The 26,053-nt window shown below is 44.4% G+C and overlaps 2 protein-coding genes across 7 annotated transcripts in view; one reads left to right on the top strand and one right to left on the bottom strand.

Moving 5' to 3' along the window:
- csmd3b (CUB and Sushi multiple domains 3b) overlaps positions 1–26,053 on the bottom strand; it is a 642,306-nt gene that overhangs the window by 320,336 nt on the left and 295,917 nt on the right. The gene's annotated exons all lie outside the window — the stretch shown is intronic.
- The window catches only part of LOC116731563 (four and a half LIM domains protein 2-like), a 2,068-nt gene continuing 1,667 nt past the window's right edge, over positions 25,653–26,053 (top strand). The window contains 2 exon segments of the mRNA XM_032581386.1: positions 25,653–25,723; positions 25,774–25,930. Coding sequence (XP_032437277.1) covers positions 25,653–25,723; positions 25,774–25,930 — 228 coding nt within the window.

The raw sequence follows: 26,053 nt of genomic DNA, 5'->3' as shown, positions 1-26,053 counted from the left end.
TTCTAACAAATAGTAATATAAATCCAGCAAAGAGTGCCACTTTAGGTGAAAGATAAGAGAGCAGATTGAACAGAAATCCAATGTTTAGTGGAGGTGCTAAAGCAATTATTCTGGAAGCACATATGGAAAAGCATCGGTGAACACAACCACAGCACCCACAGGAATGTGCCGTCATCTTAAACTTGCTGAGCAAACACACTTTTACAGCAGCACCGTCCATCAAATCCACTGGGCTTCACACAATATCACCTAGCAGGTGCCATTAAACACATCTGAAGAGGCAGGAAGATGCTTTCCATTGGGACGAACCGTATATAAGCCGTTCAGTTCCTATCCGTAGGGCTTTCAGCTGTGACTTCTGTACATATGGCAGCAAAATCACCACTGGCCCTATCACACTTTGGATAGAAACATTCAAATTAAACTTCAGCTGTTCAGGCGTATAATGCACAAGTGCAACTGATAAATTTCCATAAAAAAAAAAAAAAAAAAAAAAGTTTCCTGCATTGTGGAAGCACTGAAACAGACTTGCTCCATCTGATCTGCTTTTTTGTGGAAACCCTTAAATATTCTCACACATGGGTATATGTGATAAAAATGTCATAATACCACCCACCCAGGACACACAAAGTGACAGGACCAAGCAAAGGCAGAGCTGGGATCAAAGGGAAATCTTACACCTCCTCTATAATCCAGCTGAGTAACAGAACTGTTTTTGCATCAGCTCAGGTACACATGGCCATGAGTCAGGCTCATATTTTCAGATTGCTCAAACGCCTGGAAAAACACATGAAAAACTAAAGACAAAAGAATTTCTGTACATTTAAAGCCAACATTATTCATACTTTTCACAGATTTAGGTTGAACAAAATTCTGACGGGAAATAATATTAATGTTTTGGAATCCCAAATTGATAAACAAGTAGCTAAAGGTGACGGGGAAAGCAAGGTGGATATCACATCACCTTACGCACATCCACTTCACGGTGTTAAGAATTGGGCCATTATTAGATTATCACTGTACTACAAAGTAGATTAAATGTATCCAAGTATAGTTTTTAACTAAAAATTCCAGATTTCCAGCACACTTTATATAAAGCTTAATAGACACATTGTGCTTAGCTTTCCAGCTGTAGTTTCACAACAGTGTTCTCTTCGGAGTGATAAGTAGCATTCTTTAAGCTTCCAAACCTTGGCTGTCCAAGTGTTTCTATGACTACAAATATTTCCAAACGCTTTGTTGAAAGTAAAGAAAAACTTTTGTTTCACTTCTTTCATCCGACTGACAGGCAGTGTGAACCAACCGATGGGGAATAAGTTCAGAAAAAGCTCAAATGGGTTAAGATGCTTTTTGAAATGGAGATGGGATTTTCCCTGCATTGTACATCTCATTAAAAAGGACTTTAAGCTATAGTAATGATATGGTGGAAAACGATGGCAGTTTTGAAATCTCAGTGTTTACTGATGTTCGTAACCAGTTTAAGCATACATACTACACAGCACTCGGGTTTCATGTAATTTATGCTAAAAAGTATTTAGTCTTTAGTGTTTTGGGACACTTTAAAAGACACAGGTAAATTGAAGTTAAATAATTAAGGTAAATACCCCAGCTCCACATGGATCATTCTTTCCTATTTACATGAAAACAATTTTTCAATTTGTAATTCACACAGTTTCTTAGTTAGAGGCGCCACTCGAGGCTGAGACTTTCAATATCCTTTGATATTTGGGTCTGCCTTTGAGAAATCTTTCTTGGCAAATTGAACACTGTAATTAGGACACACAGAGGCTTTGCAGAATGTACTTTTTTTTTTCTCAACTCTAAGATTTGGTTCTTTTGCTCAAACCTGGCAAGCAAAGCTAAAAATCTTGAGAAAAAAGGAGCAAAGAGAATCAAGATTTTAAACCTGTGAAAGATCTGGCAGGATTGCATTCCTGCGAATACATATACACATATGGTCAATCCAGTTGATATTTTAACTCAGAAAATAATTTAAACAGTTTGAAGAAAATACAACTCAAAGTTTTAGACATTTCTATAATTAAATCTCGCCTTTCTCAGTTTTTTTTTTTTTCTTTGTTTATTAAGGTCAACTTATTAAGTATAAAAATAAAGCTAAAATATGAAACTATTTTTACAGGATGTTTTGTGCAAAGTCTTGTCACAAATAAAGATCTAAGTTTTAACAAGCTTTTTATTGTTTCTTTTGTTTGTTTTTTAATTGTTTCAAGTCTGATCTGAATTGGCTGCAAGTGCACAAACCATACACTGTTTTTTACTAAACAAAAAATATTGGCTCCGTTGGTAAGAATTAAACTGGTTTCACCCAACAACGTTAGGTCTAACGCAGAGTCTCCTGTTTAACTGAGTAAAGCATATAAAGGGTAATGTAAGTAAATCCAATGGCAATTAATCACAAGCAGTCTAGACTAAAAAATTGATTGTTTCGAAGGAATGATTAATTCCCAAATATGGACCCTGTCAACAGCAGGCCTTGAATTATGATGGTGATGTGGCTAATGAACAGAGGGCAGTGACAAAACACGAACAATTTGCCAGCCCGGATCAAATTTAGTTACCTTAGGAACCTTGTCCTTGGGCTCATTACAACATCAGCAAAATATGTGGCATTATTGATCGCAGAAGGGAAATTATGTTTTATGTCAGACCAGTTTAGGGAATACAGATGGATTCAGGGAAACAACAGTAACTACTGTATATCAAAGATCAACCTAAGATTGGTGTTGGTAGGAACAGAAAAAGGCCTAGATCAGCCACTGGAAGTAGGAGACTCCTCAAAAGTTAATACAATGCTTTACTCTGTGGGATTATAAGTTGGTCTGCCTTTCTATCGTCAAATTTAAAACTCGTATTTTCTGTCCCATAATGCAACTCAGCACTACTGCACAGTCTTTTATTTAGCATCCTCAACACAAATGGCTCATAAGGGGAAAGAACAGGAATGCTGCATGCTCCGTTATGAACTTCAATGTACAATGTGGTGAAAACACACTTGGCCCCTTACATATACTATCTTTTATTTTTTGCTCGTTTTTTTGTCACATTTAATTGTTTAAGCTAATTTTAAAAAATTAAGATGAGACATAAACAGCCTGAGTAAACAAAACATGCATTTTTCAAATAATGATTTTATTTTAGAAAGGATGAAAAACAACCCGAATGAAACCTATGCAAAAACGTAAATGCCCCAAAACAAAAACAATTCCAGCCACTGTTTGCCACAAGTGGCAATGAATCTTTGGCACAGCTGTGGGTAAATCTCATCTTTCTCTTCTTTGCAGAATGTTTTAATTTAGCCAGACTGGAAGATTTATAAGCTTAAACTGCCTTTTTAAGAACTTGCCACCTATGTTGTACAGGATTTTCCCAACCGATATTTGTCAGTCTAACGAATGACGATGGGTACGCAGGTGAAATTTGGACTTCTTTTTTGCTTGGGATCCGGGGGGAAAACAATGTAAACATGCACGGACTGACTTGCCATTCACAAAAGTCCAAAAACTTTAGTTGCCAAGAAAAAAGAAAAAAAAAAAAGTTGCTATTTAGGATTGTTTTAGCTTCAAACAGGATCAGAGGTAAACCGCGGGCTTTGGTTTGCCGCTTTCGCAGTTTCAAAGGACTCAAACCATCGTTTTATACAGAAAAGGCTAAAAAGGTTTTTCATAAGATAAAAGAGGTCCGATTTCTAATTTTATTGAATTCATGGTTCATTATTTAAATCAAATAATAAAGGAACATATCTGATTTTATTTAGTGCTTTATTATGTAGTGATTCATAAATAATTTTCTTTAACTTGGTCTTAGTACCAGTTACAAATATACAGGTACATTAATGGTGTTGTCTCTTTACCCTCTCTTGCTTTCACTGTCATAACTGTTTAATCCAAACTGGCAGAATAAGTTCCTTGCTTTCCAATTAGTCCAATATCTACCATTATTCTCATTCTCCTTTTCCCCACAATGCATTGTCTGCTGCTGCTCTAATCTTTCACCTCTTTGTACATTTTTCACTTTTTTTCACCCCACTTTCCACACTGTCTTGTAACCTTAGCAACAGGTAGAGGGTTTGGTTCTTAACATGTCAAGGTAGAAAAAAAAAATTAATTAATTAATTGGGGGTGAGAGTACAGGGGTAAAAATAAGTAGAGCAATTAGAAGAAAAGCTAGAGAAACATACAATTGGAGCAATGCTCACTTTTAGAAATATGTATATAGTAGTGTGGTCAGAAAAGGAAGAGAAAGTTTTTTTCTAGGATGTCCAGAATTTGCATAGGTACAACAATGCTTTCTTTTCTCTTCCCCTGAAGCAGAGTGATACATTCACTCATGTGGTTTCTAAATGTACCAGAAAGGCTGGTGCCTAAATCCAGTTATCGATAGTCAAAGCATGGTCAACCACATCAACCACAAAGTAACCATCCACACAAACAGAACCCCCTCAGGGCAGTTTAGTCTGACCACAGGATTCCTACCAATTTCTCTTTCAAAATTCATCACTATCCCACACATTGTAGGTTAAACCAACATTGTGGACATTTAAGTACAACACATTTTGAAAATGATTAACTATCTTTATATTCCAAAAAGGGGCATAAGCAACAGTGATAACAAAAATGCTGAGAGTTTTGAAGCAAAGCTCAACTAAGAGATTGATGGTTAGGATGATCTTAACATTGGCTGTGAGCCACAATCATCAGATTTAACTGGAAGAATAGCTGGAGTTACATCATACAAACATGCAGAAAGACTACATTTAAAATATACAGCCCTGCACCTCTGCTGCTATTCCATAACTCTATTACCTGTGCCACTATGCTGCCAGGATTATTCAAACGATTATTTTATTTGGTTTGTTAAGTTACTTAAAAATTATAAAGAAAAAAATAATAATCCAGTGTTAGGAAATGTGAAATTTAGTGAAAAAGGTCACAAACTATTTCTTGATAATGTCAAGTAGTTGAAATATTAACTCAAGAACACTAATTAATTTTGATTAGAAATTGAAGGCTGATTCTAAAGTAAATCCGTGCAGCCACCCATCTGTACTCAGCATATTACAGTAAAAACCACAGAGCCCAGTGTTGCTTTGAAAAATCATCAAGCTGTAAACTGCTAAATTTGTGATATTTCTTCTTTGAAACACAGCCTTAAGAACTATCCTTTTAGTTCTTAAAGAACAAAAAAGATAGTTTTTAGTTCTTTAAGAACTAAAACCTTCATTGTAGGTTTTGTTAGGATGCTTGTGAGACCTTTTTTGCTTTCTAAATGCTGATTGACTCAAGAAATAATCTGGCTGGAGTTATTGTTGGACTTCCTCAAACACTTCAGTTCTAATAACATTACTGAAAATGTATTTTAAAGAAGTCTCTAAAGATGTTGAAAAGTCAATAAAAGTTACATGCATAGTTGAAAACAGTACTTGCTTAATAACAAATAAACTGTTACGAGTCACAGCTTCTCATGCATTCACCATTTCACTTGTTCTCAGTAAGAAGGTACTTTGTATCCATGACAAGGCAAATCATTTAGGATTAAACTTTTATGGTTTTTGGTGCACCACATCTTTAAAATTTCATGCCCGTGCTTTTGTGCACAATGAAGCAAAGTCAAAGCGATTTCTACCCACTTTCAGACTTGTTTGTGCACAGGAAGTTTCAACAATGAAACCATCTTTAATATTCCATGTGACATGCTGTTTTTGAATCCAGACGCGTGAACCTGTCAAACAAAGCTTGCAATCTTACTGAAGAAGGTAATTCTTTTATGTTTGTAGCAATCAGTTAGGAGTGATGCAGTTTGGTATTTTTTAAGTACTCCAGAATGTCTTTTTGCAACTGCTCTCCAATTGGTTGATATAAAATATGAACATGTTTTGTTGGTATTTCCTATGGCTGAGTCCTCTTGTACAGTGGCTGCTCTTACACAAATATTGCCCTGAGCTAGCCTTGCTTGAACACTCAGAATACACTGTGAACACAAATAAATTTTATCCATATTTTTGAGAAAAAAATGGATCCCAAATATTTTTTTTTAGCAAATCAAACCTGTTTTGATACATTTTTACATCAAAGTAAGATAATCTCAGTAAATACAATCAGCTTCAAATTGTGATTTTATTATTAACCCTCCTGCAGCCCCAGAAAGGAGTTGAATGACCTCCGACCCACCTAAAACACTTCTGACCAAAAAGAGCACAAAGGTTCATGTCACTTTAAATTAATCTGGTCAGTCACAAGACTGTTTGAATCTCAATCAAATAACTTTAAAATATAGGAAGGGTATGACTCTTTTTATTTATTTAAACCCAAAACCACTAAACTAGTAAGTCAGCCTAATTTTAATAAAACACTATTTCCCAACAATTTTTGACAGCAAACATATCCTTTTTTTTCTGTTTGCCCCCCAGTCAATTCAAAATGTTCCTCTCACACTTACCTTTGTTTTGTATTTAATAGAAATATGTTCTTAACAAAACTTTCAGGCACCTGGCTGAATTTCTTACGCAATCATCTGTGTCACTGCATCTGTTTGACTCAGTATCTCAGAACATAATTCTTGATACGTGTGCCTCAAGTGTGTGTGCGTGTGTGTTGGCGTGCACATTTCAGAAAGAATGCAACTAAGGTTGCTGCCGATATTGGTAATGTGGCTCTATGCCAATCTCATTAGCTTAGCGTGCAGTGGGCAGTCTGCCCGGATGGGGACAGGGTGTGCGGGTGTGTGCGGGTGTTTACAGCGTCTGGGAGCATCAGTCGCTGTAAATGCTACCACTGTAGCTGATGGTTTCAATATTGGTATTAAAGAAAAGGAGAGCCAATAAAGAGATACTTTGTAAGGGAGGAGAAGAATCTGAAGACATTGCCAGAAGCGTTACAAAAAAAAAAGTGGATGAATGTGTTGTGATGTGCAAAACAAAATGTTCAATTATAATTCCCATATTGTAACACTGGTCATTGGCGTTCCTGATACACACGAGTGCTTGTCACCGGAAACTGTGTGTGTGTGTCTGGATTAGTAAAAGGTTGTGGATGTATAAGACAGAGAACACGCGAGCTGGAGAGGATGGAAAGTGACTGACTGTGTAATTGGTGGTCTGACATTCACTGTCTGCATGCCAACAATATCCACAAAGCTGATATAGAGAGGAAAGAAAAGAGAGGAGGTGTGATGCAATAGAAAGTGTGTGTGAGTGTGTTGGAGGTGGGGAGAATAAAGGATTAAGCTAAAAATGACTTAAATAAAGAAAGAAAAATATTGATTTCTATTCATGGCTTCAGACCACTGAGTGAGTCAGTTGGTTTCACCAGTTACATCTCGCAAACAAAGAAGAATCGTGACTCATGCTGTGTATATCAGCAGGACGTGTTTGATTTTACTATCATCATACCAAACAAAGTTGAGGCTATTTTTCTTCAGTCTTTGTGGGTTTTGTTCCCCATTTGTGTTGCTGTTATTCTTTTTGTACAAAATTTTAGCACAAAAAGGCCTTTTGAAGAGGCAAGATTATGTATTTTTCAGGCACATAGTGCAATTTTATAGCACAATTAAATAGCTATTATTGTTATTAAAATACTGTACATATCAAAGATGGCTTAAATTAAATTTGACTTGGCAATATGGCATCTTGAAATTGGTCCTCCGTCTCCTTAAAAAACTCCTCTTTACGACACTCCACCTTCAGCGTGTCATCACAACATGATCCCTCTAATTAAGGATCTGACATTTTTTACCAGCGTTTCACTGAGAAGTAGCTTGTATTATGAGCTCAACAGATGTGTGCAGTTCTAGCAAGTGTTTGCTAATTGCCGTGGTTGCTAGTCTGAAGGAACTAAGTGGGGGAGCCATGGGAGACGGCGGCTCTGTGAGGTTGAAGCTCAGCTTGGAAATTGCAGCTCTGAGTAGGAGCTTTATGGAAATTATTGGCTCATGTACGTTAGGCTATTGCTATTTGATGCCAATTATTTTATCACTTCATTTTCATGATGCCTTAATTATGTGTTTTAATCAATCATTGCTTTTGAAGCTTAATTTAAAACATCTCACTTGTGTAATTTCCTTTCTCTCAATTTTCTATGCATCTTAATGTATTTTACAAAATTTCACTTTGAATTATTTTATGTATTTTTGTTGTCAAACTGAAACTCACTTTGCTCAGATGCTAATTTGTTCATATAAATAAATGCCTTAGGAGAAACATTAACTTACACAACCCATACGTACTTATTCATTATCCCTCCTTTTAGTTAATATTACAACGCATTCATTAATCCATCTACTCATCCAAGGGACAGGTGCTCTCATTTAAATTTCTGGAAGCCAAGCCAAGGATTTGGACAGAGGCCGAATGCGGTGCGATGACCGTGATGGCGTGCAGGAGAAGGGATGATGGGATAATTGATTGTTTAATTAACCACTTAACTTAATCAACTTATTAAGTCACAAACCACACCTGTGGAAACACCTGCTTTGTGTGCATTCAGAATCCTGGCTCAGACAGACTTCTAATTCAAGGAAAGCAGCGGAAAGAGCATTCCAGGCTCTCCAACTAATACCTTAGTGGGGTGAAATTTAATATGTCACATCAACTGTGTTAATCCATGTAATATGTAGTTATTTATAGTTAATATATAGCAAACTCATAGGATTACACAGAGAGGGTGAATAACCTGTGCAACTATCCAAAAAGAAGTTGTTCAGTCTTGGCAGAGTAAGTGCATCTTAGGAACTGATCAGGAAAACAAACATTTTTACAAACAACGCACATTAATTGGCCATTTCTAGTGCTTTATTTGACTCCTGAATGCCCGGCTGAAACCAATGGCAGTTGAAACAATTAAAAACAACATTAAGATGCAATAAAACTCCCCATTAAAGCAAATGTGAATGAATTCCTTTCAAATAACACTCAGGCGCGAGTAGCAGTCAGTAAGTGCCTCCTAGGAGATTAATGCTGATGAAATCCTATAGAATAACATTTAGACTATTCCACACTAAAACGTCTAATTGATGCTACTATTAATTAAATAACTCCTTAGAAGCATTTAGATGATACCACGCTGATAAAGTAATCTGCAATTGATAGGGTCACTATGCTGTAAAGAGGAGCAGAAGTGTTTGGAAGAGAAATAATGTATTGTAGATGGATTTATAAAACAGTTGCATGTGATTAAGAAAGAAAGTATTATTAGGGCATATGTGACAATTAGTCAACTTTAGTGTGAACATATTTAACTGAGGGAGAATCTAAGGAACTAAATGTACTTTTTATACTATTAGCTGTTCATATGAGAACCTTCAAGTGTAAAGCTTTATCTCCTAATTTTGTCTGAATGCCACATTTCCTGTGGTTGAAGTGTTAGAAAACTGTTGCTAATTCCCAGATCCAACAGCTTATGGAGGAACATAGGCATTTATTTTGGGCTGTGAACTATGGAGTTAAATATCTCTCCGGCACTTTAGCTGCTAGGCGCTTAACTGTGTTCACAGCTAGGCGCTAACTATGCCTGTTTGCTGTTTGGAACTGCAAATAGTGAACGTATTTGTTCAAAATAGCAGCCTGTTGCAGTCCCACATTTTTATGACCATTCACACTAGCACTTGGGACAAAAAATGAAACGGTTAACATCAATTACATTGTGGTTTTTGTCTTCAGTAGGGAAAAATTAATTTTGCATTCATGTCTGGATCAGACGGCAGCGGTAGCAGCATGCAAGTATATAAACGATTTTTTGCTACTGCTTCTTTAATGATGGAAGTCGGACGATACAAATTTTTCTACATTTTGTAAATGCAGGTTTTTTTCACAGGTAAAAAAAAAATCCCTGCTGTCTCTTTTGGTATATTTTGCTTTTGGGCTTTGTTTATAGGCATTTGGGATGTGACTGAAAGGGCTCAGTTTCAGCCAAACAACATTTAGTGTCATGCTATGGTTCAAGTCCAGAGAGCAGAGTCTTGGTACTGATAACAGATTTGCAGCTAATTTTTTATCTGGTGAAGAAGATTTGACCTGTTTTTTAATCTGTCATTATGATCACTACCATAGGATATTTAAACTCAGTTAGTGGAATAACTGAAACACAGCGTAATAAATAAGCCTGTATCCATCCAAAAAACTTCCATTAGTCCAGTAGGAGCAACAAGTCCAGAAGGAACCCAGACATCCTTCTCCTGAGGACCTTTCATTGTCACATGCCTGAACCACAAGAGCAGTGGCTCTAGTCTGAGCTACCCCAGTATTGGCAAGTCTCACTCTAACTGGTTAATGTCTGGTTCGGTTCTATCCCAGTTCTTAGCCTCTCCATTACAGTCTGTTCCTCACTGGTGTGTGTGGGCGTGTGACTATGGGAATGCTAGTGGACAGATAATCAAGCTCATCTGTTTCAGAGAAAGACTGACCCCATCTGGAAGAAGGTGGAGCGGTCCACCTTTTTCTGGTTAAGAAACCATGGCCTAAGAGAAAATGACTTTCACATTCCCTCACCTTAAATTGTTTAAGAGAATTATGTTGAGTTTGTCATATAATGCAGTTCTTAAATTCACTCAAATTTGGATAAATTAACATTTTTAGCAGAGTCTTTAGCTGATCGCTTGAGTATCTACTTGACCACGAATACACAATAGCTACACCAGAAAGTTTAATAATCTTTTCTTTCTTTGTCCTTTCAGACATAAAAGCATTATGACTTGGCTACAGTCTACATGCAGTAACAAATGTGAATTTCTAAATAAAGAAAGGGCTCTTTCTTTAGCCTCAAACATCCTTCTACATGCTCACTGCCTGTAGCAGCACAGGGTGCTAGACATGAAAACCTTCTCAATTGACTGGAAGGAGGATACGGTTCCTCTAGAGGGCTTGGGGGGGAAATACATTTTACATGGATGCACAGAGACACGCACAATCAGAAAACAAGCATGCTGAAACACTTAACACTTGGACTTAAATAACCAAAACTGCTCTGCTTTGAACATTATGCCTGTCAGAGATGGCTCAGGAGATAGCAGAGGGTGCTACGGTTATGATAAGAGTGCCAAAGAGAAAGGAGGAGAAGAGAGAGAAGAAGACAGAGCAACAAAGTGTCAGATAAAGAAAAAAAATTACTTCTCTGAAGGGAAAAGATATCAAGACTCCTGTCTAATATTTTTGGCACCCGGTTGTTTCTTCCCTTTTATGACCTCAATTTCACAGCATCTTTTAAAGCATTACTTATCCCAGAAAGGTTTTGCTCAACAAGCATGCTTTTACATGGTGAGGTCTTTCTTCATCTTAATACTGCCAAATATATTCAGACCTGAGGGCTGCCCAGTACAGCCACAGTTTTCTTCCTTTCACACTTTCATTGAAGCATTCGGTGGTTGTGCTTACGGGCAAATGGAAGTGAGTGGTTCAGGCACTGCAGGGTGTCTCAGCAAACATTTTCCATGTAAAGATTTTATCACCTGTTCTTCAAAATTCACAAGTATTTCCTCACTGTGATCCACGGACTCACCATTCCTACTTACACAGATGTGCACCTTTCAAACTCTGAGTATTGGTCATGGATAATCCATTTAGCCACTGTTCTATTTTGTGAATGAATTATTTTTAAAGGCTTTAATAAGAAACACAATTTAAATTGAAGGTGATCTGACTGCCCAGAGGCTACATGATGCTTCAGAAGTGCAACCATGTTTGTAGACCCAACTTGTTTAACAGTCCCTTTCATTCTTAAAGGAACGGCAACACACATGCACACCCCACCCAAGGGCTTTTATCCCTTCCACAACAATGTATCTAGATTCAGCATTAGTAATTAGACAAAGCACAACATCTCTGTCTGATTTGAAGGTTATCCTGCAATAGTCAGCCCCCGCCCACTCCTCACTACTTCACAGGGCTGCCTATTGACCAGTTCTCCGTCTAACAGGTCCGGAAAATCTCTGAGACCTGGGTATTACCCTAAAAGTACTCTACAAGAGATAATCTATTTAAACTGGTGGCGAAAGTGATTCGTCTAGCTCTAACTACCTCCAATCCAGAAGTTATGACCCTTTACAGTTAAGAAACAATCAGCTGAGTAGCCCTCGCAGCTGCATAATTCCAATAACCACTTCTGTTAACGGTAGCCCACTTTCTAAATCGTAACTTGCACTTGGAACCGGCTAGATTATGTTTAGTGACTTAGATGTAAGTCCCAGGGTCATTATTTACTCTCACCAAAGGAAATTATGAAGCCTCCTATTTACTGGAATCATGTACATTAGTTTACCTTAATTAAAAGAACTGGACAAAGATTAAATGACTCTATTAATTCCAATGTCCACCAACCTCATTAGAATTTTATAGTATAAATTTATTAAGCAAGCTTAAGCAGGGATATGCGACATACAAATCAATAATCAATCGTATATAGTTCAAAAACAGCGTAATAAAATTTACATGTACAATCATACTACCCTGATTCCTTTCCCTAGCAGTTAAGTCGCACGTTCTGAAATGAAATTTCAATGAGCAGATTCAATTCATACCCAGGCGATGGTGGATCTTTTGGCAACAGGAATTTCTGGCAGCCTTGGTTGAGGTCTTTGCCTTGTGTGGAAAAACCCTTCGTAGAAAGGAGACAAAGCAGAACGGGTCCGAATCCTTTTTGTGAAACCCAATTCCTCATCCCTGAGGGACCTTTGTCCTTCCTCCAAGTCTTGTTGCGGAGTCTGAGATGGCTGGGTTGAGACGAGACCAACAGTCGAATAAAGAACCAGAGGTGGGGCGATGGGACCCAGTCCTTTCTTGGCGGTGTGAAGTCCGAGCTTCCCCGTGGTTCTGCAGTGCGGTCCGTAGTTTAATCTGCTTCTGCAAGTTGTTTCTCCTTCTGCGCCGCCGGACTGGGAACAGCTGGTTCCTCTTTTCGGGCTCTTTTTATACATTTCTCCACCCTGTGTGTGTATGAGAGGATTTGTCTACGTGACTTCCTCAATCTGCTGTCTCTCATGAAAAAGCCCCCACATTTCCCAACCTGTTTTTGCTGACCATAGTGGAAAGTTCCCGTACTTCCTCTTTTCCGTTGCTTCAGCCAAACTCACCACTACCATCCTGTGCGCTGGCCATCTGTCAGAACTGCTTGCGACATTTCCTGTTTCAGGACCTCACCCATACATTCCTCTTCTTTCTCTAACTCACTTTTCCATCTGTTACAATCATTAAACACATTTAACCTGTATTAAACCCATTTGAACATTGACTTTAAATTATCACAAGTTTGATCCTTAGTTAATAATTAATCACATCTCTCACTTATTATAATTCATACCATAATCGTTTCATAGTTAAATCATTACAGAAATCAAGTTAAATCATTACAGAAATCATTACAGATCATATTTCAGAAAAAGTACATTTCAGAAGGTTATTAGTGATTATTGGTAGTCTTTACTAATTATATTCATTCATATTCAACTTAATTAACTTTTAATCAACTACAAGATTACTTATTCTCTCTCAGGCCTCTATGCACCTTTTCTGCATGCACCCGGAAAGATCTCACACCCTATGCCAGTTTTCTTGACACCCCCTCCTTGAGATCGGACGGTGCTTCGCAGAAACCACAGTCCAAAGTCAAAAGAGGTCAAGCCCATCACCACAGTCGGCAGTCAGGATGTCCCGCTCGTAGCAGGTAACCGGAGATGATGAAGGTGTCCAGGAATCCACAACCTCATACTCCGTCAGATTGGACGGCGGAGAAAGCCAGATTTCTGCGCCCAAATCGTTGTCAAGTGTAGATCCACCTGAGACGGAAAGGGTGGTTCGTTCCGCGGGGCTGCAGAGGCGAGGCAGGTCCATCCCGAAGTCTGGCCGGTTGATGGGTTGTTGCAGTAGCTGTCCAACTCTGCCAGCAGATCCTGGAAATCCATATCACTTGGTGATGGAGATGATGGGGAAAGGGTGTCCTCAGTCTGGCATGCTTGGTGAGATGAACTGAGGTCTCAGTTTGGGTACTTTCACGTTAGTTGCACTGCAGGCTTGGCATCCGACGTCAATAAACAAATCCGGAGACATGGGACATGTAGGCGGCAGGTAGTGCCCACTGCCACAACTCGTCCATCCAGAAGATGTAAAGTTGGGAGGCATTGCCGAGTAAGCTGGTGTTCCCATAACTTGAATATGGGCAGCTGTAGTCCCGTACGGAGATGTTGTAAGTCTTCGTCTTCTGGCCAAACGCAGAGGTCCACACGATTTTGTGCACCCGTTCCAGGGATCTAGATGTGGAATCCGCTATGTAGGGCAAATCCTCTCAGCCCAGTGGCGCAGAGATTGCCGTTACATCGGTGAATGATGCTGCTCACGCATTTGTGACACCACGGGAAGACGATGCAACCCAAATGAATCCATAAGATTCTGCAGTATTCCACACCCCACACAGCAGGTTGATGCCTGAGGAGAAACAGTAACCCAGGTAACTTCATGATCAGTGGTTATTGATTAACTACATTTACTTACAACGACGAAAATGCAAAAGCGAAAGCTGAGAGAGTAGGCTGGTTTAAGCCCGTGTGCCGGCTTGTTTTGCGAGCCAAGGTGAATTAATCACAGGAGCCGGAATGTCATGATCTGGAGCTGGTTCACCTCGATCATAGACATGAGCTGAATCATGGAATATTGCCGCGTAGGTCATCAGCCATACAACAATTGCCAGGTCCGAGGTCTCATGGAGCCAGTAGAGGACCACCAGGATCCCCCAAACCGTTGCCCAAAGAGCCAGAATTATCCACTTTTGCATCCAAATTCGCCGTCCCCGACCCTTGATAGACAAGGCCTGGCGCGCTAAGTAGATGAGGATAGATACTGCGAAAAGCCCTTCTAGAATAGCTGTGAGGATCTTAAATGGGGCGGTTCGTGTTGCTTGTGCGCCCCCAAGGACCAATTCCAATATCAGGGCTGCGGTATCGGTGATGAGCCATAGGCAGACCACAACACCCCTGCGCCAATTAACGGGTACGGCCCATCAGTAACAAGCGAAAAGGGATGAAGCCAACCCCCATTTGTGGAGAACGATGGGACGGAGGATCAGCTTGGCATATCCTTGTAGCGCGACGAAGATCCTCATAGGTGTCCCTTAGGCCAAGGACCGGTGTGGCAGAAGACTACCCAGGCCAGGGTAATCCCTAAATGCTCAAGGGTACTCACTTGAATTGGTGCAAAAAGTGAGTTAGGATCGACGAGTTGGTTGAAGAGTTAGGAAGAGTTGGTTTCCATGATGTCCGATGATGGTTGCTCTGGATCAGGTCTTCTCGGCAGCTGCGGTGAAGGTTGAATGGCTCGCAGGCACACGGCAGCTCTCTCTTATGCAGAAGTAGGCTCCTCCTTCGGGGGAGGGGCTGGTAGTTCCTCTTTTTACAACGACACAGTGCTTTTAGCCACGCCTCCAGGACGATTTTACCGATGATCAACGCCACAGCGACGCCCAGGAGGCCCAAGAGGTATGGCCACAGCAGACTCAAAGCACTCATCAACCATTGTTCAACAATGTTGAGGCCTCTTCCACCACATGAGCAACTTCTTCCGCAACCTCAGAAATAGCGGCCACCAATGTTGCCCCCATAGTCTCGTACCAGTAACAGTCATGTTGATCAGAGCCTTCTCCACATTTTTGCCAATTCTCTGTAGTGGTTGAGCAGGTGAGATTGGAATACAAAAGGTTAGGTCCTACCCAGTCAAACCCTGAGTCTATTGCCATCACACAGACTTTTCGGAAAGCATGTCCTTCTGCGATGGCTATAAGGGATTGGGATGAACGGAACGGAAGACCAAGATGTTCTTGCGCTTCTGGAGATGATATCCTAGAATTGCATCGGTGCAGGTCCGTCCGCTCACTATCGCCCTTCGCCATGTTCCATTGAACTTTCGCCAAGTAACCTCAGAAGAGTGAGTGTCATACTCGTCTGCATAATGGTCTTTGCAGTACTTTCCCAACCTCGGAGCTCTCCGCAGGGTCGTCTGGCCAAACCTATTACACATTCAAGGATATTTCTGGTGTTGTTTTTACAAGTCATGCGCCAAGGTCTTGGGCTGACGTAACTGTCCGGTCTCCAAAAAATCCCAGGCCAAATCATGCGTTCCTTAGAGTAGACCGTAGCGATGTACTGGTACTTGACCCAATAGTTTGTTGATTCTGTAAGGCATGGTGTTACCCAGGCTTCAAACTCATGTTGTTGGAGTCCCCACCACTCGTAGTCCCATTTTCGATAGTAATCCTCGTACCAGGCTCGTAGGGCCCATTTAGCCGTAGGAGCTTTATCAGGATCAGGGCAGTTATACCTCCAGGTAGAGTGCAAAGCGTTGCCGACCTGCCAGAGGTCGCACCGTGGCGATGAGAGGGTTTTCTTCCAGCAGGTGTCATTTAGGCTCTCAAAAATTCTGTGCGCAACACACTTGTCAATTTTTGCAAAGTCCGTTTTAGGACGTGAAGGTCATCAGGAGTGGAAGGCGTTGTGTACGCAAGTTGGCAATGTGTAGATCCGTTAATCCAGTGTGAGAGCGAACTGTCCCCTCTGGGAAGTCTCCCATAAAGAACGTTTGGTCTTTGGCTATGTATGTCCACGGGAACGTGTTGTTCAGCCAGGGTTCAATTTCTGTACGGGTGTGGACGTGTAGAGTGCCAAAAATCAGCCCAGTACTTCTATGGCTGATACTATATATTCTGTCCGCACATTTCACAAACTTGTTCCAGAGGCAAGGATTTAACCAAGAAAGTGGTGTTTGTAACAGTGCTGTTGCTCGGCTGATACATAAACGTCTAGGTCCTTGTCTGATCAGGAAAGCCGTCATGTTAGTCAAATTGGTGTAGGCGGCGTCATTGTGACTGGAAGTACCTCGGGAGGCATTTCGGAAGGTCCAGTTCCCCGCGGTGCTGTTGGGATGGTGTCATCCACCCTGCAGTTCAGGTGATATCTCCCCAAAACTCCTCTCGGGGAAGCCAGGCTCGACAGCCTGAGGACCTGTGTGGGGCTGGGTATACTACTTCGGTATCCCAGTACCCTTGATTGGCAATAGCAGCGATCGACAAGCCATGTTGCAATGCCATTCTGGCATACCTCGGTCCGGGTGAATCCAGTTGCATCTGACGGTCCGTCGTTCTTTGTTTTGCAGAACCCGTATCCAGCAGAGCACTCCGGTGTCGAGGAAGTCATAGTTGTAGATCTCCCAGGTGCGATTCAGAAGGTCGTCCAGAGTGGAGTCGTTCAATCCGAAAGCTCGGCGTTCCACGTACTTTTTCCGTTGTCTTGCGAACAGTCCGGTTCGATTCTGGACAGAAGTTTCGTTGTCCCATGGCACAAAAATAGCCGTGGTGCTTGTATTCCAACATTGAAGTTAGCGTACTTGGAATGTCCATAGGTGACTCTTGTATGCGTAAGATACCACGGTCCAACTCCGATGAAGTAGAAGATAGTAGCAAGAACAGCAGCAGCAAACAGCAGGGCAAGAAGCGTTAGCAGCCCTTTCAGGCATAGGGATTTTCCGGTTATCGTAGTCGTTTTCCGTAGCAAAGGTTCGTTAGAGGTTTCCGAGTCGTCGTCAGTGTCAGTAGAGCTGTCGATTCCGATGACATCCAGCAACTCCGGGTCTGTAGGCTTGCGGCAGGTAGCTCCATCCTGTTAGCAAGGGCCAGATAGTGATTCTCTGGGATCGATGTATCAGGTTGCACAGATCTTTTCAAAGCCTTGAGGCTGGTGGCAGGGTTCTTTCCAACCCGTCTGGTGGCTTCCCTGCAGCATGCTTAATATGGGAGAGGGGTAGGGTAAATCAGGCTCCAACCCCCTCCACACCCACTTCCAGTGGAACACCCTAGTAGTGGCCGAGGAAACGGGCCTTGGGCGGTGCCAGTTTTCAGCTGGTCATACCAGGATTCGTGTTTGTACCCTATTGGGGCAGGTACTGAGATGTAGGTGTACAATGATTGTCCATGCAGAGTCTGGTGCGGTACCCCCAGGATGACGGAGTAAAATCCTCTGGTGTGGTGGATTGGGGTAGACCCTATCTTTCCAACAATGGAAGTTGGTATTATTAAATATAACTTCTGGTGCATTTCTCTTTTTATGGTTTTCGCCATACTGGTGAGTGGTCCAATGATCATACCGTTAATCGAAATTTCACAATACAGTCCTTGCAGTGGTTCAAGATAATGGGGACCCCATAATCCGCAGCTCGATCCCCGTACCCTGTACACTGTATTAAAAGTCCATGGTAGAGATCTGGACACATGGTGAGATTGATGCAAATTAACCGTGTTGGGATCCTTCCTTGCCAAGCAGGCGGCGGGGAAAAAAAATGGCTTGTGGGGGGGCGTCGTGTATTCTTCACTTTCCCACCTTTGTGTTTGGAAATTGGTGGGTCGGAGTATATGAGTATTGAGAAATAGGCCTCGGTAAGCGGATTGGAAACTGAAATCTTCTCTTGGCATATCGAGTAGAATGGAGGTGGTAGGGAGTCAAAAACGGGCCTTGTCTGATAGTCCCGATGAGACTCCCCCCCACTTTGAACAATCTAGTCAAAAACACTTTCCCTTTCGTTTTTTGGTTTTTGCTGACCTTAGACTTGACGACTCGTTTTCCTCCGTCCGGTGTCCATCAGTCTTGGTTTGTTTCTCCATGGAAATGCTGAGGCGAGCTTCTGCCAGGCGTGAGTTTTGGGTTTCTTCTTGGGAGGCTCCGGCTCCGTACTGGACACGGTGGCGTAAGTCTGCTCGTCTGGTACCACTTTGATGGGCTCCGACTGAGTAGATCCCTTTATAGGGGACGGTGATCATGCGCACTGACAGCTGGACGTGACAGGAGGTGCTAGGATCAGAGGGCGTACCCGCCCTGTGAGCCACGCCTCCCGGGTGTTGCAAAACTCCATCCCGAAACTGGGATTCCGCTGTCACCCAGTACAGGCAAGACTTCCTTTGGTCTCACCGCGTTGCTGCCCCACCCGTCCACTTCAGTGGTGTAGTAATACATATCTGAGCTGCGCACCCCATCTTCCCTTGGTGCATCCGGCAGATCTACTATGGTATTGTGCAGTCATTGATGACCTCCAAAATCAGATGTGCCCAGGTGGTCAGTTCCCAGGGGCCTGTCCACCCACCGTTAACGGCTTGCTCTCGGGCGTCATCTGGGAGTGCACTTAGCTCCTCAGCTGATGGTTGGTATGCATGAGGCCGATGTACCCGGAAGACCACAGGAGAGTGGTTGGCATTCAATGGTGGAAATGACGGGGAAGCTCTAGCAGCGTCATACGGCCAGGCGGCTTGAACAGAATCCCACAGGACATCATGCGGTCCTTCTTCCCTCCTCCACACCCATGGGTCTGCTTCTTCCGGGGTGTTCGGGGGAGCGGAAGGTCCTGGTAATATTATCGGTATGGGACTCCCATAGTTCGATTGCACTCGCCCATAGGTTCTGTAATATCGCAGCGAGCTATAAAACCTTGTCACTTGCCACCCCTCAGCTTCGCCTGTCAGTGTTACCTCTCCGCTCCTCAGCTGTTCCGCACACAGGACAGTGGTGTAGCTCATTCCATCCCACGTGCAATAACAAGTTCTTGGTTCTTCCTTGAGCCACCCCCATTGGGTTTCCAACTTAAGCCGGGGCAGGTACCCCACTCGGCAGTTCCCACAGATTGTATTGTTCAATACCGTGACCGGGGAGACACGAAGATGTTGTAGCATCTCTGCGGTAGCCCCCTGGTGCCTTGGCTTCTCACGGCCGGTCCTTCCCAGATAATGGGGAGATGGTGGTCCGTTAAACAAACCGGACAGCCGCTTTTAGCTTTCCCCAAACCAGCATCTCTCTCCTCCGACAGGACTCCATTTTTAGCCCAATCCAATTTCTTCAGGGCTCGTCCTGCCCAAATCCCTGAAGGTGTTCTTCTAATTACAACCACCCCTTTCACGGTGGCCAGTCCGAGATAGGGTGGAATGGTACATGATTCACTGGCCATTTCACCGGCTTCTGTTTCGCTTTAGTCAGGGACTGGCTTGAGCTGCTCAACTCCTTGGATCCCTTTTCTTTCCAGCAATACTGTGTTCCTATCCAGTACTTGCTTGACGATGTCAGTTGTCTCAAACTTGGGTTTTACTGCTGCATGTACAGGTTGCTCTCTTGCTTTGACCCACACGCGCTGTCCCTCTCGGAATGGCACTCTGGGCGTCAGCTTCTCCTTTTTGTCGCTGGAGCCCCGCCCCACTTCCTTCGTGGTGAACGGCCGTTGGTTGAGTTCCATCGCAGGGGCGGGTCTTTCGGCTCTGCTTCTGTCGTTCAGGGCCTGCCCTATTTCCACCGCTTGGGTGCTCCACTGTTGGTGTTAGCATTTTTAGCTATCCAGCTTTTACTAACCCAATGGCTCGTTCCACCACTCCGTTAGCTTGTGGGGTGTAGGGTGGCGAGTAAACTCGCATACTCCATACTTCTGACACCACTGGTCAACCTGTGAATTACGGAAATGAGTCCCATTGTCCGTGCGCAGCTCTTTCGGGATTCCCAGGGCACTGCATACTTGTTCCAGCATGCCGACAACGCTATTGCCGTTTGCTTTCCTGGCTGCTTTTGTAGTTACAAACCCCGACATAGAATCCACCAGCACTAAGAGGTACTTCTCACCTCTCCTTCCTGTTATCCCCATGGGACCTGCAACATCCATGCAGACTGAGCCCCAGGGGACCGTGCTTTTGATGGACAACCCATCCATCCGCTGCCCTCGGCGACCTGCGTTGTATTGACCACACACTTCACAGTCCCTTAGCACGCGTTGGACTTGTTTCACTGGGATCCAAAGGTCTTGCTCCTCCAGTTCCTTACGTGTAGGTCGCACGCCTGCATGTCCAAGGGCCTCATGCACGCTCCGCACGACCTCGACCACGTATTCTTCTGGGACCTCCCGTCCTCTGGGAGTACTGTCCCACTTCTCGGTACCGACAAAGACGATCTTTCTTTGTTGGACATAACAGTCCACTTCATCATTCCCACGCCAATGAGCTCCCTCATGCGTGTGTGCTCTTTGATGCTCAACATCTATTTCCAACTGCAGTTTTAGCTCAGCAATCTTTTTCCACAAGTCTTTGTGTGCCACTGGCTTGCCCTTTGCTGTCTCGAAACCATTTTCTTCCCAAATGGCCAAGTCCTCTCTAAGGGCCTGAGCACAGTAGTAACTGTCGGTTACTAACCTGGCACTTTTGATTTTCCTTTTCACCAGCTCCAGCAATCCTTCCAGTACTGCCGTCACTTCTCCGGCTTGAGCACTACCGGGGGCCTTTCCTTTCTGACGGCATTTCTCTTTGCCATCCTGCTTCAGAATAAATCCCCAGTATGCCGACTGGTCGGACCCCTTTCTGGATCCATCGGTGTAGATTGTCCATTCCGGTTGTCCTGGCTTCTCAGGTTTTCTTGTGGTTTTTTCTTACTGGTGGGTTGTGCTGGCCCAATTTCAAGCTCCGGGTCCAGCAAGATGTCCTCCCATCTTCCCCACCGAGTATTGGTTGCTTTAGTACTTTCCACAGTCCCTTTTCTTAGGTACTTGTGAACTTGGCTTTGTGTGATGACTTTAACTGGTTGTCCTTGTGCTAAATCTTTCAGCACACCCCAATAGCGGCTAACACCGCTAGCTCTTTCTCTCCTGCGGGTATTTCTTTCAACAGAAGTTAGGGTGTAACTCCACAGGGTAACCAAGCCTCCATTTTCGTTACTCACTTTGATCATGGCATCGTCATTCTCGCAGCTGATTTCTGCCACTAGTCTTTCTGAAAACTCTTGGCTCCATCTCACAGCTGCTTGAATGGCCCTTCTCAGTTCCTCTAGGTTCTGTTGATTGGCTGCTGTCCAAACCCAGGGTCTTTTTCCGTCTTTCTCATCGTCCTCACTTTTCCTCAGGCAGTGGTACAAGGGTTTGGCATATTTCTGATAGTTGGGCACATGGTCTCTGACATAGTTGCACATCCCAATATTTTCTGTAAGTCATTTTCTGACTGAGGTGGTTGAATGTTCGTCAGCTTTTCTCTGTACCCATCCGAGAGTCCCAAGTCCGACGTGACTTGGAAACCCAGATAGTTCACTGGAACTGTCCAAATTGACATTTCTTGAGGTTTAGTTTCAACCTGCCTTGGTGAGGTTTTCAACACTTTTTGTAGCCTTTCTAGGTGTTCTTCTTCTGTGTCATCAGCAATAAAAACATCATCAATGTACACAGTAGCACCTACGTCCCCCAGTACTTCCATCACTGCTGACTGGAACACATTTGGGGAGTTCTTGTAGCCCTGGGGTAACCTTTGCCACACATAGCTTTTGCCTTTGTGGGTGAATGCAGTTTTACCTTGCGATTGTCTGGCGAGGCGTAGGGAGAAAAATCCATTAGCTAGGTCGATGCAAGACTTGAACTTCTTGACTCGAAGAGTTTTCAGCGCTCCTTGTGGATTGATTAGACTGGCTCGGTTTGCTATTGTTCTCCGATTCAGGGCCTTGAAGTTGATAACTGGCCTCCAACCCCCTCCAGCCGATTCAGGTTTCTTCACCGCCTGGATGGGGCTGTTGGTGATCGGGTTGAGTTCCTCTCTGATGATCTCTAGGGCACCCAGTTCCTTCACGATCTTGTCCATCTCCTCGACTGCTCCTGGGTTCAACGGGTACTGCCGAACAGGTGGATGAACCCCACCTTCGATGTGATGAACAAACTTTGGGCCCAAATCTCCACAATCGTTCTTGAACCGTGCCACCTGCGCCGTAACGATGATCTCACGCAGCTTCTCTTTCCCAGCCGGGGAGAAGTCACTCTCTTCAAGTTTCTGTTCTGTCACCGTTGGTATGTCGACCGGTTTGTACCAGTCTTGCTTCTGATCCTGTTTGGGTCGGGCCGACTTTCACCAATCTTGCTTTCAAGCTTGTCAGCCTTCGCTCCAGTCGGCGATGTGTGCCTTTCTTTTTACTGAGTTCGTCTAAGTCTTTACTGTGAGGAGATTGTAGGGACCTTTCACCCACACTACTCCTTTCCAGGTCCCATACGGCATTTCTTCTACTTTTCCATTAGCAAACTGAACCTTCAGGTGTCCTGCTGTTTTTAGGTCTTTGCGGGTCATAGACACCTCCGCTCCTGTGTCCACCAGGTAGGGTACTCCCTCCACTTTAGCGTAGATTTCGTCCCCCTCCCAGTAGGCATTTTCTAGAATGACCCGCGACCTGGACGCCATTACTTTGGTGACCCTCCGGCCCCGGCTTTACGGGACTCACGGAGGGCCGTCCTCTCTTCTGGGCTCAATTTCCTATACTCCTCATCTGTCAGGAACTGACCTTTTCCTGGCTGGTTTGATGAAGCCGGAGGGTTGGTCGGTTTCCCTTGTGGTCCTGGTGGTTTCTGCTGGAACGGCCGGTTCCGGAAGTTGGATGGCGGTGCTCCTTGTTGAAACGGTCTGCTCTGGAAGTTGGATGGCGGTGCTCCTTGCTGGAACGGTCTACCCTGGAAGTTAGATGGTTGTCTGATGTTAACCCTTCCAGGTGGCTTTGCCGGTTGGCTAGCCTCCTTCTTCCTTTTGTCCTCGTAGTACTGCTGTTCCAGGTCGAATCCTTGCACTGCTACATCCATCTGAGCGACGTTGTGCTTCTCACTGGCAACTTCACGAACACGATCTCTCCTCTGCGTCCTTTTGTCACCTCACGCAGTACCTTCACATATCTCGCAGGGGAAACGGTCTGCTTAAGTGTGTGCCAAAGCGGTTCCAACCGGCTTCCTCTGTCCAGCCGTCCTCTGGCCTCTTCACCTGGGACTCTTCATCATCCATGTCCTCCAACACCAGCCTTTCATAGTTGCTCTGTGCTGAATCGTTCCAACCATCGGGTCCGTGGTCACGCTGGTCAGCCACAACTTTTTGGCTCCTCATGGTTGGTGGTAGACAGCACGGTTGGCCAAACATCTTTCAGTATTCTTCATTGTTTTCGTCTGCGTTTTTACTCCTAATCACCAGCCTTAGATTCTTCAGCTCGGCGTAAGCGTCCTGTCCTGTATTAGTGGCAGGTGGCTGAGCTGACACCTCTGGTTGTCTCGCCGGGATCTGCGGTCCTGGCTCCGAAGACGTCGCCTGAGGTTCCTCTTCATCAGCCGACACTTCGTCCAGCTGCTGTTGAGTTTCCCTGGAGTACTTGTAGGCGGCTTTCTTCAGTCGTCGCAGCATCACATCATACATAATTCCAATGTATGCGTTCCTGAAGTTGGTAGTCAGGGAATAGTGTGCTGTCAGGGTGGAGCAGGATGGTGTCATCAGGATGTTAGCCCATTCTCCGATTGTCGCTTCCACCTCGAGCTGCACCCGGTCTCCCAACCTGCTGGCCCATCCTGCCGGGATCTGGTACTCGGTTTGGCCGACCTCGGGTACATACGTACGCCGTCCGTCCTTAGCCTGCACTGGACCCCAGGTCACGTCTCTTGCCAGTCTTTCAGAAGTTTCTCGATGTCAAAGGTTTCCATTTCTTTCTTCTTACCCCGGTGCTGTCCTGTTCGGAGTGTCTTGTGCTCTGTCGGTGGTTGCTTCGGGTCGGAGAAGATGCTGCCGTGATCACTTTCCTCTTCTTCTCCAGGATGTTCGATCTCCGGTTGCTCCTCTTCGTCCTCCGAGTCGCTGATGTCCTCATACTGTTGTTGTCGAAGAGGTTCTCTCCAGGGGAGTTCAGCGGTCGAATCTTAGCTGGTTTCATCGGTCCTTCTTCTTTCGGGACCGTCGGCTGCTCATTCTTGACTCTTCCCATTGGGTTTTTTCAGTTCACTGCGGCTCTCTTCAAACGAGAACTCCTTAACGTACCTTGCTGCGGAGACCCTGGTTCAACAGGTGCCTCCTTTATCTTTATCCTGGGTGGCTGCACGGCCTTGGCTTTACCTATCTGGGTGGTGTTTGAAACCTCACTCTGGGGAATTTTTAAGGGATATTTTTGATTTCTTGTGATGGATGGCTAATGCGGCATTGCTCCTCCATCTCAGCTGCCAATTTCACCCCTTGCTCAGTGCGGAGTCGATGCAGACGGGGGTCAACCACCACCACCACTTCTTTGAACACAAAGAAATGACTGTTGTTCTGGCTATATTCACCACTCCGTTCTCCGCAATTGATCTGGCGGTGTCCCTTGGCAGATCCGGCGATCTCAGTCCTGACACCACCACTCTCTCATGCTTCGTTGCTGGCCGTCAGGCCCCGCTCGAGTCCGTGCCACATCTTCTTCCGATATTCCTCCAACTCTCTCCTTCTCGGTAACGTCAATCGGGACCAGGATTACAGCACCATAAGGGAGACTATAGCCGTTCATCAAGACTACTTCTCCCCTGTTTTGGGCTACAGTAGCTTCCAGCAATCTTAAATCTGCTTGTAACTTTGCCCTGCTGGTCCTCAAGGCTGCGTCTGAATTTTCGATTGTGGATCTTGTATCTGTCATTGGTGAACACAATCAGTCCGTCACCTCAAGATCCCATATTTTCCAATAACTGATAAATCGGAGGCCGGTCTGCAGTCTAGTTGCTGGCCCCGGTGGTATTTCGGCTAATTCTCGGGCCATCCTCCAGGTGTCCGATTTCTGAGTCTTCTTCTTGGGGCGGCCGGGGCCCCGCTGCTCCTCGTCCGATTCCTCCTCGTCCTCGTCGGAACTGCTGGCCGATGGGGTCTCGTAGGTGGCAGTGGCCTCCTCTCCGTGCTGTGGACTCGGGGATGAAACCCGGCTCCAGACCGTGAGGGGACCAGTCCTTGGCCGCCTCTCCATTCGCCCACTGCTCCTTAGAGAGACTGCCGACGAGCGCCCTCGGGGTCGTCCTCATTGGCCGGTGCAGGGGGATGTCCTCGTTCCGCGATGGACCGGTGGAGCTGAGGGACCTCCGTCGTTGTCGTCGCCGCTGTCGTCGCTGCTGTCACCGCCGTCGTTGTCGTCGCTGCCGCCCGTCAGGTCTATCAGAGCCCTTGAAGGTTGCTCCTGCTGGCGAGTCGGTGTCGTGGCTCTGCTGGGCAGATGGGATGGAGCCTCAGCCACCTCCGACTCCGCCCGATCGGGGCTTGCTCTTTTT

Source organism: Xiphophorus hellerii, chromosome 13, assembly GCF_003331165.1.
Source record: "Xiphophorus hellerii strain 12219 chromosome 13, Xiphophorus_hellerii-4.1, whole genome shotgun sequence".
Classification (NCBI taxonomy): domain Eukaryota; kingdom Metazoa; phylum Chordata; class Actinopteri; order Cyprinodontiformes; family Poeciliidae; genus Xiphophorus; species Xiphophorus hellerii.
Note: the sequence above shows the minus strand (reverse complement) of the source record. Positions and strands in the feature narration are given on the sequence as shown.